The sequence below is a fragment of the Apis mellifera genome, linkage group LG12 (genome assembly GCF_003254395.2).
Source record: "Apis mellifera strain DH4 linkage group LG12, Amel_HAv3.1, whole genome shotgun sequence".
In the NCBI taxonomy this organism is placed as follows: Eukaryota; Metazoa; Arthropoda; class Insecta; order Hymenoptera; family Apidae; genus Apis; species Apis mellifera.
The window spans coordinates 2,385,361-2,400,394 of record NC_037649.1 but is presented as its reverse complement, the minus strand read 5'-3'; the positions used below and the strand labels follow the sequence as shown (position 1 = coordinate 2,400,394).

The window sequence follows — 15,034 nt, the reverse complement described above, 5'->3', positions numbered from 1 at the left end:
TTAAATAAAAAGCATGTCTTCTTTATTTTCAAATTTAGAATAATTTTTATAAATAATTTATTCACATATTATAAAAATTAACTAATTTCATTTATATTTGAAAAACTTGATTTACTCAAAAATAACATCTATATATATATATATATATATATATATATATATATATATATATATATATATATATATATTCTGGACTTTCATCTTATTTTAAGCTACAAGATCTCTCTGAGTTCATTTGTGCATGAATTATGAATTTTATATTAGTATAATATATTATTTATATTAAATTAATATATAGTAGCTGATATATATATGTTATAAAATATAATATAATATAATATGGTATATATATAATATAATATATCATTCAATATCTGTGCATTTGACTGTAAGCCAAAAAATTTATGTTCAAGTAACTAATCTATTTATAATAAGTCTGCATAATTCTGTATATTTGATATCAGTTATAATATAAATTAAATTAATTAAAACTTCATATGAAAATATGAAAGTAAATATAAAAAAATATAAAAATAATAAATAAAATATTATTATAAATATATATAGAATATAATACATATGATATATCAATATATATATATATATATATATATATATATATATATATATACATATATAGAATAAGGAAAATTAGCCGAAAAACTATTCTTTATAAAAAGAAAAAAATATAAACTTAAATGTTTCCATTCAAGACTTTTAAAGAAAATCAAATATGAAAACTTTTTAAATATAAATGAAATTAATAATTTTTGATTGTATACAAGTAAACTATCAATAAAACATAATTTTATAAAAAAAAACTTATAAAATTTCATTGTTTAAGTCATTATTTTTGAGAAAATCGAGATTAAATATATATAATCAAAAATTATATACCATTAATATGAAATTCAAAAATTATTTATATTATATTTTATATTATATTATATTTTCAAAAATTAATTTTTAAACAAAATTAATTCTTTGCTTGTTTTCACATCTAGAAAATTTCCATCTATAATTCATTCGTATTCAGTTGGAAATGAGCCAATTTCATTTATAGTCACTATAGACTACTATCATCATACTATATAGAAATTCGATTTTCTTAAAAAGCAAAGCCTACTAAAAAATTTTTCAAAATATTATTTTATAAATTTTATTCTATATTTTTTTCTTATTTTTTTATTAGGATTTAATTCATGTTCATTTATACATATATAACTTTCGGCCGTATTTTGTATGTATATGTAATAAGATTCATTATTATCCGTAAATTTCAATATCTGCGAAAGATCTTAGAAGCAATATCTATAATTATATTTAATATAAATAAAAATAAAAGATTGAAAATTTTAATAGAAAGAGAGAGAAGAAAAGGATAAAAATTATTTATAATAATTTTATAAAATAAATTTTAAAAAAAATTTACAAAATTATTGCTTTGATTTAAAAAAAAAATACTAACATTTTAATTACTTTTAATAAAAATTTATAATTTATTGAATTGAATCTTTATTTTAATTTTTAAAAAATTATTTAAATTTGAAATTGTTTTCATTAAAATATTCAAAAAATGACTATTTTTTATTAATAATAAAATATAAAATTTATTAAAAAATTTTATTAAAAAAAAAAAAATATTATTACATGCAAAAAAGAGATAAAATTCGATCTATATTTTTATTACATAAAATAAAGAGCTATATATTATTATGTACAACAGTCTGAAATCTCTAGTAAATAATTTGCTTTTTATTGATACGTATATCGAGCTTGAATTACAAGAATTTTTTTGAAGTATGTTACTATATTAATAATATATTAATAATATAATAATAAAGCATAATTGAAAAATTATCAGAAATGAATCTATTTTTTCCTTATATCATCAATCTCATTGTCTTCGAAGAATTTCAAAGTAACTTCCAATATCTATAAAAATAAAAATTCTTAAATTGTAATTCTTAAATTAAATTTTTTAATTCTTTATTTTATTTAGGATTTTTAAAGACAAAATTTTAAATATATTATAATATATTTTAAATATATAATGAGATATACTTGAATTCTAAGAAATGATTCTAGAAATCAAAATAAAAATTATTATATAAAAATTTCAATTTAGACTTATTTATTAAATTATTATTTATTAAATTATTTTTTTAAAAAATTTAGATTTGTATTAGATAAAACAAGACTGATATAATGTGATAAACGGAAATAAAACAATCTCTCTATTTTATCTATTTATCGCAAACTTAGATTGCTTATGATTTAATAAATAAATCTCAATCAATATTTAAATATACAACTTTAATATTTGCTTTGACATTTAGAATTGACTCCATAAATGTTTCGAATATATTAATATTCTATATAAAATAATATGATTTAAACAATTGGATATTTGCAATTATAATAAAAAGAAATGAATATGTATTTTTATATAAAAAATGTTTTATACTATTAATTATAAGACATTATTATTAATTAAAAACTAATTAAAAACAAATATTATTAGTATTTTGAATATTATTAATTTGGATTTTATATTTATTATGTTCTGATATTTTATTTATTTATTTTTATATGACAAAAAAAAATATTACATGTTTGAGATAAATAGAAACAATATTTGAATTCATATTGAAATCTTTTCTGTATTAGAAAATGAATAAGGAAAAGAAGTATTAATTATATTATTTTTAATATAATAAAATTTTTAATAAAAACTAAAGCTAAAAAAACTGAAAAAAAGGATTAAAAAAATTGAATAATCAATGTATCTTAATTAAATTAATTTTTTACAATAATTTTATAATCCTTTTCTCTAAAAAAATTTAATTTGTTTTTTTTTTTCTAGAACTAAAATAATAATAAAAATATGAATAATTAAATTCAATAAATAAAAAAACATTAATTAATTCAATTCAAAAGAACGTTAGATGTATATGATTAATTATTATTATATATATTATCTAATATGTATTATGTCTATATTATAAATTTGATATTATTTAGAAAAATGTTTTATCTTTATAGTAAACTTACGTAAAATATGCATCAAAAAATTGACTTACGTAATTTTAATACTATAATTATGCGTAACATATGGCATCGATCTCCTTAAAAATCATCATTTTTTGAATTCGTAATAATTAAAACTGGATTGCATCAGCTGAAAATATACAAGAATGTAATCTATAGCTACCGGTATGACCTTTAATTGAATCGCAAAGCAGAAAAGCGAGAACCATGGCGGCGGTCTTGTTGGCGAGATTGTACTTTCGCTGTGTGGTACGCTTTTCTGACCGAGAGTACAAAGGTTGAAGGAATAATACTGTGGAAATTGAAACAGGAAAAAAAATGGTACGTAATATATTGAAAACAATGACTGTCCTTTCATTGTTACCGTGTAAGAAGTTATGTATATCAATATAACCTCAATGGACCAGAAAAATAAAACGTCATTTTCAGAAACTTTTTTAAAAAGTAATTGATACAATTAATTTATTCTTATTTTTATTATTAAAATATTGTTTATATTTATAATTGGATATAATTCATATGTATTAATTCATTAAACCAATAGAGTCACTCCAGTGAATCCAGTGAATCAGATGATGGAGGAGACGATCAAGAAGGGTCTTCTTTTTCGGAAACAAACATTGAGGATGCTCTAACATCTTTCAGAGAGCAATGGCAGCGTGAATTAGAAATATCGCCAAAACGAGATCGACCAAAAACTCAATCCACAAAAGCAGTTAAAGTTGATGTTTCTAATGATGAAGAATCTATTGAAAGCAAGGTATAATGATCAATGCAAGTTGAAAAATATCTGTGTATGTATATATAACATAAAATAACATAAATATTTCAGGCAAAAAATTTATTTTTGAAAGGAATTGAATATGAGGAAAGAAGGAAGTTCTATGAAGCAATTCAGTTCTATAAACGTGCTGTGTTATTAGTTCCTGATATTGAATTTCGTTTATATGAATCAACTAAAGTAAAAACAAATGATGATGGTCATGAAGGATTTGATAATGATATAAATAATATTGATGATAATGTTGAAAACCATAATGAAGAAGATGAAGAAGAAAGTGATTTATATGTTAAATTATGCAAAATCGTAAATCAAAATAAATGCGTTTGTTTTCCTAAATTTGAACAAACAGTAAGTATTTATATAAAATTATACAATAATTATAAAAATATGTATATTTAAATTTATATAGATATTATTGTCGTCGAATATCATGATAAATATTTCAGGGCATTCCTTATTTCAGACAACACATATTTCTGCCTTGCCTATGGAAATAGTATTATATATTCTAAGATGGGTTGTATCCTCAGAACTTGACTTAAGATCTCTTGAAATGTTCTCCAGAGTATGTCGTGGATTTTACATATCTGCAAGAGATACAGAAATCTGGAGACTTGCTTGTATTAGGTAAGTCATCTCAGATATCTCTTATTAAATTTTGTTAATAATCAAATTATTATATCAAATTTCATAGAGTATGGGGTGTGAATTGTGGAACTTATGCTCCAAAATATCAATCATGGAGAGACATGTATTTGCAACGGCCTAGACTGAGATATAATGGATGTTATATTAGTAAAACCAGTTACATTCGTGATGGTGAAAATAGTTTCCAAGATCGATTTTATAGACCTTGGCATCTGGTGGAATACTTCAGGTACCTGAGGTATGTAATAATATAATTTTATAAAATATTCATTATAAAAATTGTAGATTCTTATTTATTTCTATATTATTTCTTTGATAAATAGATTTTTTCCGGAAGGAAGAGTTTTGATGCTAACTTCAACTGATGAGGCCCAAAGTTGCGTAAATTCTTTAAAATATCGTACTCCGCGCAATTCATCGGTTCTTATTGGTCATTATAGATTACATGATAATTGCGTCATTTTAATGCTCAAAAAACAAGAAATAAAAGGAGTTAGTACATATAGAAAAAAGAAAAAAGAAACTATGCATGATAGTGGGGAACAAACATTTCATATTGTAAATTTTAACTTATATTATATTAAAATAATTACTTTTAATTATAATAGAATTTAATAAAATTGTCATTGTTTATAGGAATTTGAAATTCAAGATCACCATAGACGGTTAAATTCGCAATTGAAATGGTTAAGTTATACAATATTTACAAAGTATAGAAATGGCCATGAAGCGAAAATGTGTTTAAAGGAACCGTCTGTAAGAGAATGGAGAGTATCAGCTATTGGTGGACGATATCCATCACTTAAATTTAGCAGAGTTAAAAGTTATACTCAAGAAAGTGAAGCTCCTTTACAGTAATTGTAATTAAATATAAATTTGGTGGTTTTGATTATGTAAAAATATATAATGAAATGAAAATTTAAGAGAAGACTATATTCTTCAAACAAAACGTTAAAACTTGTACAAATACACTCTTGATGTACATTGCAAATACGCACGTTAATGTTATATTCTTCCGCTTATAAAAATGTATTCTAAATATGTCACAATGAAAAAAATTTTATTCTTAAGTCATTATCAAAACATTTCTTAGATAATTTTTATTAATAATATCTAATTCTTGCGTTACAGTTTTCTCTTAAATTTTATCATCTACATTATATTTCATATAGATAATGCGTGAATGATTCATAGATTTAATATATTGTTTATTATGCACTTATATATGGTGCCTTATGTGCTTTTAATAGGTGCTTTTATTTCAAAATATATAATTATTTTCGTTTTTTATTTATTTATTATTTATCAACTTTTTCATAGAAATAAGATAAAAAATAAACAATTTCAACGCAATAGATATATGTATAATTAGTTTTGATCAAACTTTATAAAGAATGTAAAATTTCTTTATAAAGATATACAATTTATCTCAATGATCAGATCCGCAAGAATGTAATTGTAAAAAAATATATTTGTCTAGCATTTATATTATATCTATTAATAATTTTTTCATTCGAATAAAATATTTTTTTTAAGATATTCTTGTGGTTCTGCTCTTTCTTAATTTCATGTAAAATAAATTTGTCATAAGATATACGTTTAATCAAATATATCGAAGAAATGATTCAATCAAATTTATTTTTTAATGTAAAATTTATCAATTGTGGATAACAGATCAATTTATGCACCTGTGTGTGTAATTTCAAATGTAAATGAATCTATCATACACTTCTATACCTTGATTCCTTTATATATATAGACAATGAATTTATGTATGAATACTTGAAACCCCTATGGAATTAAATGAATTCTAATCGATATTTTGGAACAGTTTTATTCGTTTTTACGAATGGTATTAATATTGTAAAATGATGTGTATTCAAATCAAAGAAACGAAATGTCTAGAAACACATCTTGTAAATTACTATGGATCTTTAAGTCTTATAATCAATAATAAACGTATTTTTGATGTGCTTATTCTAGTTTATTCTATTTAAAGTATGATATTCTTTTGCATTTTAGAATGGAATTCGAATTAACATTCAAATCAAAATGAATATTATTTATTTATGATTTTCTTTGTGATATGACAAGTTAAATTTTGTACTTGTACTTGTACTTCTATTGTTTCACGTATATATTGCACGTGAATATTGCTTACTTCTTATTATCATTAAATTTTGGTACGTACATATATGCATATTCTTTTATTTCTATTACTAATTAGAAAGATATATACTTTATGGTCACGAAGTATTTTTATCGTTTGAACAAAATAACCGGTTGGGATAGGCTCGTTTTATCACAGATTTCATTATGTTTACGCATGTCATTTCATCACAGTTCATCGTGCTTTAATTGAACGAATATCGTTTCATTGCACGCAGACGAATTGATTATCCAAGTGAGATCTTGCAGAGTTGCAGCATGCATCGAACAAACCGCCAAGACAACCAGCACATGCATTAAATTATGAGAATTCAATATCAGATCCAGTTTGCCTGGTATCCATTTTTCAGGAATACGCATGGCACCTATAGTTGCTCCTACAATTGCTATGAGATCCTGAAAAAAAAAAATATATATATATATATATATATATATATATATATGATATCAATATTTTAAAAATTTCTTTGATATTTTTCTTTAATCCTTTACAATATGTATCATATTTTACATTACTTATATCATATTTTTTAAAATTTTATTTTATATATTCTTTTTATTATATGTTGTTGCTATATTACTATATTAAACCAAATAGTTTGATTCTTAGTTTTTCAAAGATTAAAATATATATAAAAATTTTATACAAACATATAAAAATAGTAATTAATAATACATTACTATAATAGAATCATATTTGAATTTGTATAATTTTATAATAGAATTATATAATAGAAGAGTTAATTATTATTATTAATATTTCTTTTTTATATAAATTATTAATAAATAATAATTGTGATTATTATAAATAATATATAGATATATAATAATAATAATATAATATATAATAATAATTACATAATATTAATATAATGTTAATAAAAATTTTTACAAAAATATATATATGAATAAATATCAATATTTTTAATTATATATCTATAATTAAAAAAATAAAAATTTTAATTTTATATTTTACTATTTTACTTTTAATTTTAATCTTATACTTTATCTTATATATATCGCCAATATAATTTTATATATTATTAATTATTATTAATATAATACTACTTTATGTACTTTACGTATTTTATACTTATTTAGTAAATATAACTACTTATATTTTCTTATATATTATTATTTATATAAAAATAGTAATTAAATTTTTTATCTTTCTAATTATAAGTAAAAGATGAATGTTTATTCAAATGTATTTTTGTAAAAAATAAAAAACAAAATGAAATAAAAAATAAACATTATGAATTATTAAGGATTAAATCATTATGATTAATATATATATAAATATATATATATATATATATATATATATATATATATTTATATATATTTTTACCTGTAGTACAATATGAAGTAAAGCATCTGGAGAACCACCGCCAATACCGAAACATCGTAGAATTAGTACTAACATTCTCATGAGAAAAGGAGGTGCAAAACATAATCTTCTCTCCCACGGTGACTGCGCATTCATTGCCTACATGAAATATTTATAATATTTAAGATTGAAGATAAGAATTTTAAAGAAATTTAAAGAATATAATATAATATACCTTAAGAAGTCCCCATATACTAAGGAAACAATAGATAAACATACAGCTGTACCAATAAGTATCACATAAACAGTGGACTGTTGCTGCTATCATAGGTATTGCTCCTAAAATTTAAAATGAAATTTTATTAAAATTATTAATCATCTGATAATTAGTAATTCAATAATAATTTAAATAAGTACCAAAACTTTGACACAGCCATATACCGATCATGTCTAATTTCAATAGCGATTTATAGAAGATTTCATCGTAGTTTAAATTCATAAAAAGATGATAAATGAATGATCCAATCCAGGGACTTACAGCACCGATTAAATGGCACCAAGATAAGATTGCTAGGAAGATACCTTTGGTATTCCATGGAAGAAGTTGAGGAATAGTCAATAACATGTATAAAATGGCAAATCCTAAAACATGATTTTTTTTGTATTAAAAATCAAGTATACATGACTAATTGTTCAATTTATTAATCAATTTTAATTTAATTTTTATCAATTATATTAATCAAATTATTTATTATAAAAATAATTCAAGTTTATTTCTGGAAAAAAATTGAGAAAATAAATAATTTATATATAAATAAATAATCTATATAATATAATAATAATTCATAAATAAATAATTTATATAATATAGAATGAATTTTTTAATTATAGATAATTCATAATTTATATTTTGAAATATCCATATATTTGGATAAATTGAAAATTCATTAATAAATGATATTATATAATTATTTTTAAAGTGATTCAAATTCTTTAGGAATGCATTATTCTTTATTTTTTTTAAAGACAAAAAAAAGTAAAATTGTAAAATATAGAAAAAAAATCTAATATCTTTATATGGATAAAATATAATCAAATTTATAACAATATGTTAATAATAAATATTAAGATCAGCAATAATAATTTTTCTTATTTACAAATAAAATCAAATATATAATTAATTTTCAATATAATTAAAATTTATAACAAATTTAATACATTTTGTTAATATTTTTATTTTTAACATTTATATTATAATTATACTTAAAAATTTATTAATTCTCTGCAATAATTATTTTTAACTATTTCATATGAATAATAATTTATAAATATTTATACATGAAAATTTATAGTGTTATTTTTATTATGTAAATATAAAATAAAAATTTTATCTAAAAAATTATATGTAATTAATTGCATATAACATAATATATAATTATATATAATATTCATTTATAGAATTTTGTCTTTGTTAATTATCTCATATAACAATGTCTTTGTTTATCCATAAACAATATTTATTTTTAATTAGTTAATTAAATAATAAACGTAAAATGCCTGTATAATAAATATTATATCATGTTTATCTTTATAATCTCTTTTGTGTGTACATTATTTTTTCGATTATTAATAAATTCTTTATAATTTGATATGATTGATACAATGTATCATTTTTAAAATAAAAATTTTCATAAATTATTCGTTATTATTATTCGTATTATTGTCATTCGTTATTATATTGAATTAAATTATTAAAAATCAATTAAATTGTTAAAAATTCATGAATATTATACATAAATAAATGCTTATCTTTAATTTTTTATATTTGAGTATAACATTATATTTTTAATATTTTATTTTCTTTTCTTTTTTTCTTTGATAACATTAATTATTTCTTTGAATATAAAATTGATGTTATCAACATCGTGCATGTGTAATAGATTTCAGAAAAATAACATATGGCTTCGTTAATCAATTTTTCGCTATCTCACAATGCGTCAATAGAAATATAATGATTTCTCATATAAATTGACCTTGAAAAGCTTAAGGTTAATCCAATTTTCTACTTTATTGAATAACGGAATACAACTTTTCCTTTCTCCTCACCTTTAAACATTTTAAAGTGATTATATACTGAAAATCGATATGATGAACAATAGATATTTTTATATTTAGCTAATATTTTTATTAAAATATTACTTAAAAGCACATATTAACTATTTATAAATTAATTTATTTCATTGTAACATTTATGTATCAAATCAATCCAATCAATTTCCTAAAACCATAAAAAATGAAAGATTTAAATATTTCTTGATATCATATGTAAATCATAATTATATTAATCGAATATGAATATGAAAAAATATATAAGATATCTAAAGTATAATACTCATTATATATTTAAAGAATGAAATAAATTTTTATATAAATTTTATTTTTTCAATTATATTCATAATATGAATTCGCATAAATATTCTTAAACATAATTTAATCTTAAATTAATAATTAAATAAATATTTTATATTTTTTAATCAAATCATAAACAAATTTAATAATTAATCCAACAGCAGAATCAAAATATAATATGTATATATAGAGAGAAACTTTCCGTGGTATAATTGAAAAAGAAATAATTAACTTATCATTAGTTCATAAAAAAAAAAATTTTTTTTCATTTGAAGTTTTTTAAATAAAAAAAAATTTATAAATGATTAAGTATAAATAATTGATTAATTTTCGATTAAATAAGAATAAAGCAAATAATATAATAATAAAAAAAATGTAAAATAAATTTTTTCAAATTTAATTAAAAACATTTAAAAATTTTTTTTTTTAATAACATTGAATCTGAAAATTCATGGATTATATAATTTCTTGATTATACAATGTTTTTGATTTTTTTCAAAAATAAAAACTAGATGATAAAAAATATTTTTCAAAAAATAGATGATAAAATTCTATTTTTTGTTCTTTCATATATAGAATAATAATCTATTAATAATTAATTTGTGATTCATTTCCCATTTGGAAAGTAGTTAATTTCATTTAAGTTTGAAATATTTTGAAACTTGATTTATTCATAAACAAAATTTCAAATGAAAAAAATATTATTGTTTCTTTTTGACTTATTTTTTTATGAGAAATTAATTCAGTTGTATCATAAATAATAGAATGTTCTCTTTTCAAAATTAATACATTCAACAATTAAATATTAACTACAATAAAACGTCGATTATAATCGATCAGAAATTTAATCAAATTTGTAAATATGTCACAAAGTAATTAAATATTAAATAAAATAATTAAAAATAAAACAATTTTCAAATATAGATATTTATTATCAGATTAAGAGAATGTATCAAATTGTTTCAAATGAAATAATTTTTATACGATAATGAAATAATCAAATCTTTATAATAAAATATTAAAATAAGATAACTTTTAGCTTATCGAAAATCATATTAATCAAAGTTTGACTTAACAAATTCATATATGTTATCCATCAAAAAACAAAAGTAAAATTATTATAACTAATTGATTTTTATTAATAATTTTTTTATTTCTTTTATATTTATCAATCTTAATTTTTTACATATATAAAAGATTATTTCTTTAAATGTAACATTTTTTGGAAATTCTATTATATTCTATTATAATTCTATAATGTTAAGAAAAATTTTTTATATTATATTTTGTTATATTATATTTTATTATTTTATATTATATTATTTTATATTATATTATTTTATATTATATTATTTTATATTATATTATTTTATATTATATTTTATATTATGTTATATTATATTTTTTTTATTTAAATATAAATCTATATACAAAAATATATAAATTTGATATTGAAGCATAGTTCAATTACAACTTATTTTTTTTATAATTAACAAATAATTAATATAATAAAATAATACTCAAATTGTATTTATCTAACTTTAAATTTTATAAATTGATCTGTATTATTTATAAATTAATCTGTATTATTTAATGATATATTTAATGTATATGTTACATTTTATATACATTTAGTCACTTATTTTTCAATTGGTCATTTATAATAATCTAATATATTTAAATATACTTAATAAGATATATATTAGAATACTAATATGAACACTAATATTAATCTATATATCAATCTATATATCCTGTATTCGGATATACGATACATATAATCGATTACTTGAATAACAAAATTTCGAATAATCGGCGTTCTATCGTATCTGTATATCTCAAAAAATCAAAAAATCATATCTATCTCTTTATAAATAATATTCTCTTTGTAATGTTCTCAGAACTCACCATGTGTCAAGATATTGACAGTTTCATTGTGGATGTAAAACAAACTGCCGAGACACTGGGCCACGGTCATGAGGGGCCTATATCCAGTGCGGATGTGAGGATTGAACTGCAAATGCTGCGGCATGTCGCTCCATCTTCGTAACAAACGGATCCCCGATTCTGGTCGCAATGGTTTCTTGTACATACTCCTCTGATCGCCCTCGCGATCGAGTCTTCTACTGTTATTCTGGTGCGGAGGATCGGCTGCCTCCGCATGTTGCTCGTCGTCTCGAAGCGACGTCGTGCAGGCGGAATGCTGGTGAGGAATGACGAAGCACACGGATGCACGCACACGCGAGAGAAAGTGTAAAAGATGTGTTCTTCGGCGACGGCGATGTCGTTACTGCATCAGTTTTGTGCTCGATGCTCTTCGTCCACCACCATCCGCGACTCCGACCTCTCTGACGGCGCCGTTACTACGGAAACCGCATCGATCCTCATCGCCGAGAGAACGCACTCCTCGAATACACGCAATCAGTTTTCGCGGACTTGGCTCGCTGATTTGCCTGGTAGAAATGGTCTCTTAGAGGCGTACCTCGATACGATCATTCAATTTGCAAGATGATGTTGATTTTAAAATTTATTTAGATTTGTGTCATGGAAAGGATAAACTGTAATGGTTATTTTTGAGAACGTGTAGAATTGGATTTAAATCAAAGATGGATCAAAAGTTTAGATTATTGCGAAAGTTGAATTCGAAATTTTACAAAGTCTCGAAATTTTTTTTTTTTTAAATCTATAATGCTTATTTTTTTTTTTTCTTTTATTTATTTTATCAAAATTCTTAAGAAATTCTTTTTCGAATTTTTTAAGATTTTTTTTTTTTTTTTAATCAACGAATTCAATAATAATTATTTTTTTGACTTAATAAAATTAAAATTATGTATTTTATTTTATTCTTTATTTTTATTTCTTTATATTAACAATTACAATGGATTGTATTATATAATTAAAGTGTAAACAAAAATTTAAAATTTATTAATTAAAAAAATAATTAATAATAATAAATAAATAATTAAGTAATAATAAATAATTAAATAAATAATTAATTATTGTCATAATCACAATCATATTTACATTCTTGTTATATATAAATTATTTTTTATTTGAGTTTCAAAAATTTTGAATCACAAAAGTTCGAGAATTCGAAATTTTTTAAGTTTCGAATTTCCATATTCCATATTTGAAGATCATTTATTAAAATTTTAATTAATATATAATTAATATATTATATTAGTGTTAATTTAATTCGTTTTTTATATAATTTTTATAATTAAATTCTAATTTTTAAAATTTAAAAAAAATATGATATTTCATAGATATTTATAGAATATATAGAATAAATTTGTAATTTATAATTTAATGATTACAAAAGATATAATATTTATTTAATATTTATATTTTTCATCACTATTTCTTTTTCTATTTTGATTCAATAATTTTAGAAGTTATATTTATTATATTTATTGTATTTAAAATTGTATTTATTGTATAATGTAGTGGTGATAAAAAATAATATTAATTTTATAAGAGCAGAGAATAGTAATAATGTATTCATGTATGTATATCCAGTTTTCAAATTATATATAAATATATCTTATACAGTTTAGGAAATTTTTTTACATTTTTCGAGAATTTATTTGTAACAATAATTTTATGATTTATAGATGATATTATCTTTTAGTTTGAAAAAAATAATTTTCATTTTATTTATTATTAAATTATATTTATTTTTATTCAAAATTCAATTAAATTTTATAATAAAATGTTATATTTATTATATTTTCAACAATATAAAAAATTTTTTCTTTAAAGTTGCATTTAAATCTTCTTTATATTAAATTATTTTGTATAATATGTAAACATTATTTTATTTTATCTTATCTTATGTTTAGTTAATATAACTATTTTATCAAACTATTTATTTGATTTCTAAGTTCAGAAAAGTAAAATTCTTTTTTTTTCTAACATAAAATTTAATTTTCAAATAGGTTATTATAAACAATATATAAGATATTTGAAATTTTATATTTTATCAAGAACAAAAATTACACATGACATAATTTTTTCATTAACCTATTAGAGCATTTATTATTTCTAATATTATTATTTTTATGTCTTGCTTTTTATATCCCGATGAAAAAAATGAATGAAAATTAATGTTAAAATTACTAACTTAATATATATGTATAAAATTAACATAATATTATGAAAATCAATCTGAATAAAAGTTTGTATTAATTTTGTAAAAAGTATCCGTACGTTTCATATGATTGAAAACAAATAAAAATGTAACTATAATCAATCGATTTGTTTGATAGTTCTAGTATTCATATACGTTTTTCAATAATGCCACGTTTAAATATTATTTCATTACTTGGTTTTTAATAGGATAATTGAACTTCTACCAATCAATTCCATTTGTCAGATTGTAAACTGCTATTATTTAAACGATAAATCGTAAGTGATAAAAAGAAATATTAAACTTTTATTATGTTAGCAATAGCTGTGAATTGTTTCCGATAAATGGAGTTTTATTGTAGTATGATAGCTTACCGGAAGTTGTTTTGTCAACTTCCTCAGTTTGAAGTCAGTTGAAGAAATTTTCTAATAGTGAATTTTTCCCTTCTCAATTGAATAAATTTTCGAAATGATACTTGTTTTTTTATTGATCTTGAGCTAAAAAATGTATGAAA

At 20.1% G+C, this 15,034-nt stretch overlaps 3 protein-coding genes across 6 annotated transcripts in view; 1 reads left to right on the top strand and 2 right to left on the bottom strand.

The window, feature by feature from the left end:
* The window catches only part of LOC107965368 (TOX high mobility group box family member 3-like), a 42,629-nt gene extending 39,447 nt beyond the window's left edge, over positions 1-3,182 (bottom strand). For all 3 annotated transcript variants that reach the window (XR_003305842.1, XM_016915576.2, XM_026444314.1), the window contains exon 1: positions 3,084-3,182. The gene's annotated coding sequence lies outside the window, so the exon portion shown is untranslated. The remainder of the gene's footprint in view (positions 1-3,083) is intronic.
* A 31-nt stretch (positions 3,183-3,213) lies between these two features.
* Positions 3,214-5,418, top strand: LOC413709 (F-box only protein 9). The gene is made up of 7 exons (XM_006559260.3): positions 3,214-3,372; positions 3,596-3,811; positions 3,884-4,183; positions 4,299-4,462; positions 4,530-4,721; positions 4,807-5,041; positions 5,120-5,418. Exons 1-7 carry the CDS (start codon positions 3,370-3,372, stop codon positions 5,339-5,341), a joined length of 1,332 nt encoding a protein of 443 aa, XP_006559323.1. The 5' UTR covers positions 3,214-3,369; the 3' UTR covers positions 5,342-5,418.
* Positions 5,419-6,319: 901 nt separating this feature from the next.
* On the bottom strand, positions 6,320-13,023 carry LOC727130 (progestin and adipoQ receptor family member 4). Of its 2 annotated transcripts, none has more exons than XM_006559262.3 (5): positions 12,300-12,483; positions 8,400-8,624; positions 8,218-8,321; positions 8,004-8,141; positions 6,320-7,048 (listed from the first exon to the last, which is right to left on the bottom strand). In XM_006559262.3, the coding sequence occupies exons 1-5, from the start codon at positions 12,481-12,483 to the stop codon at positions 6,821-6,823; spliced, it is 879 nt and encodes a 292-aa protein (XP_006559325.2). In that variant the 3' UTR covers positions 6,320-6,820. The 2 variants fall into 2 exon arrangements, with proteins under 2 accessions (XP_006559325.2, XP_026300100.1); XM_026444315.1 differs by having other exon boundaries at positions 6,605-7,048; positions 8,400-8,564; positions 12,300-13,023.
* Between the last annotated feature and the right edge of the window lie 2,011 nt (positions 13,024-15,034).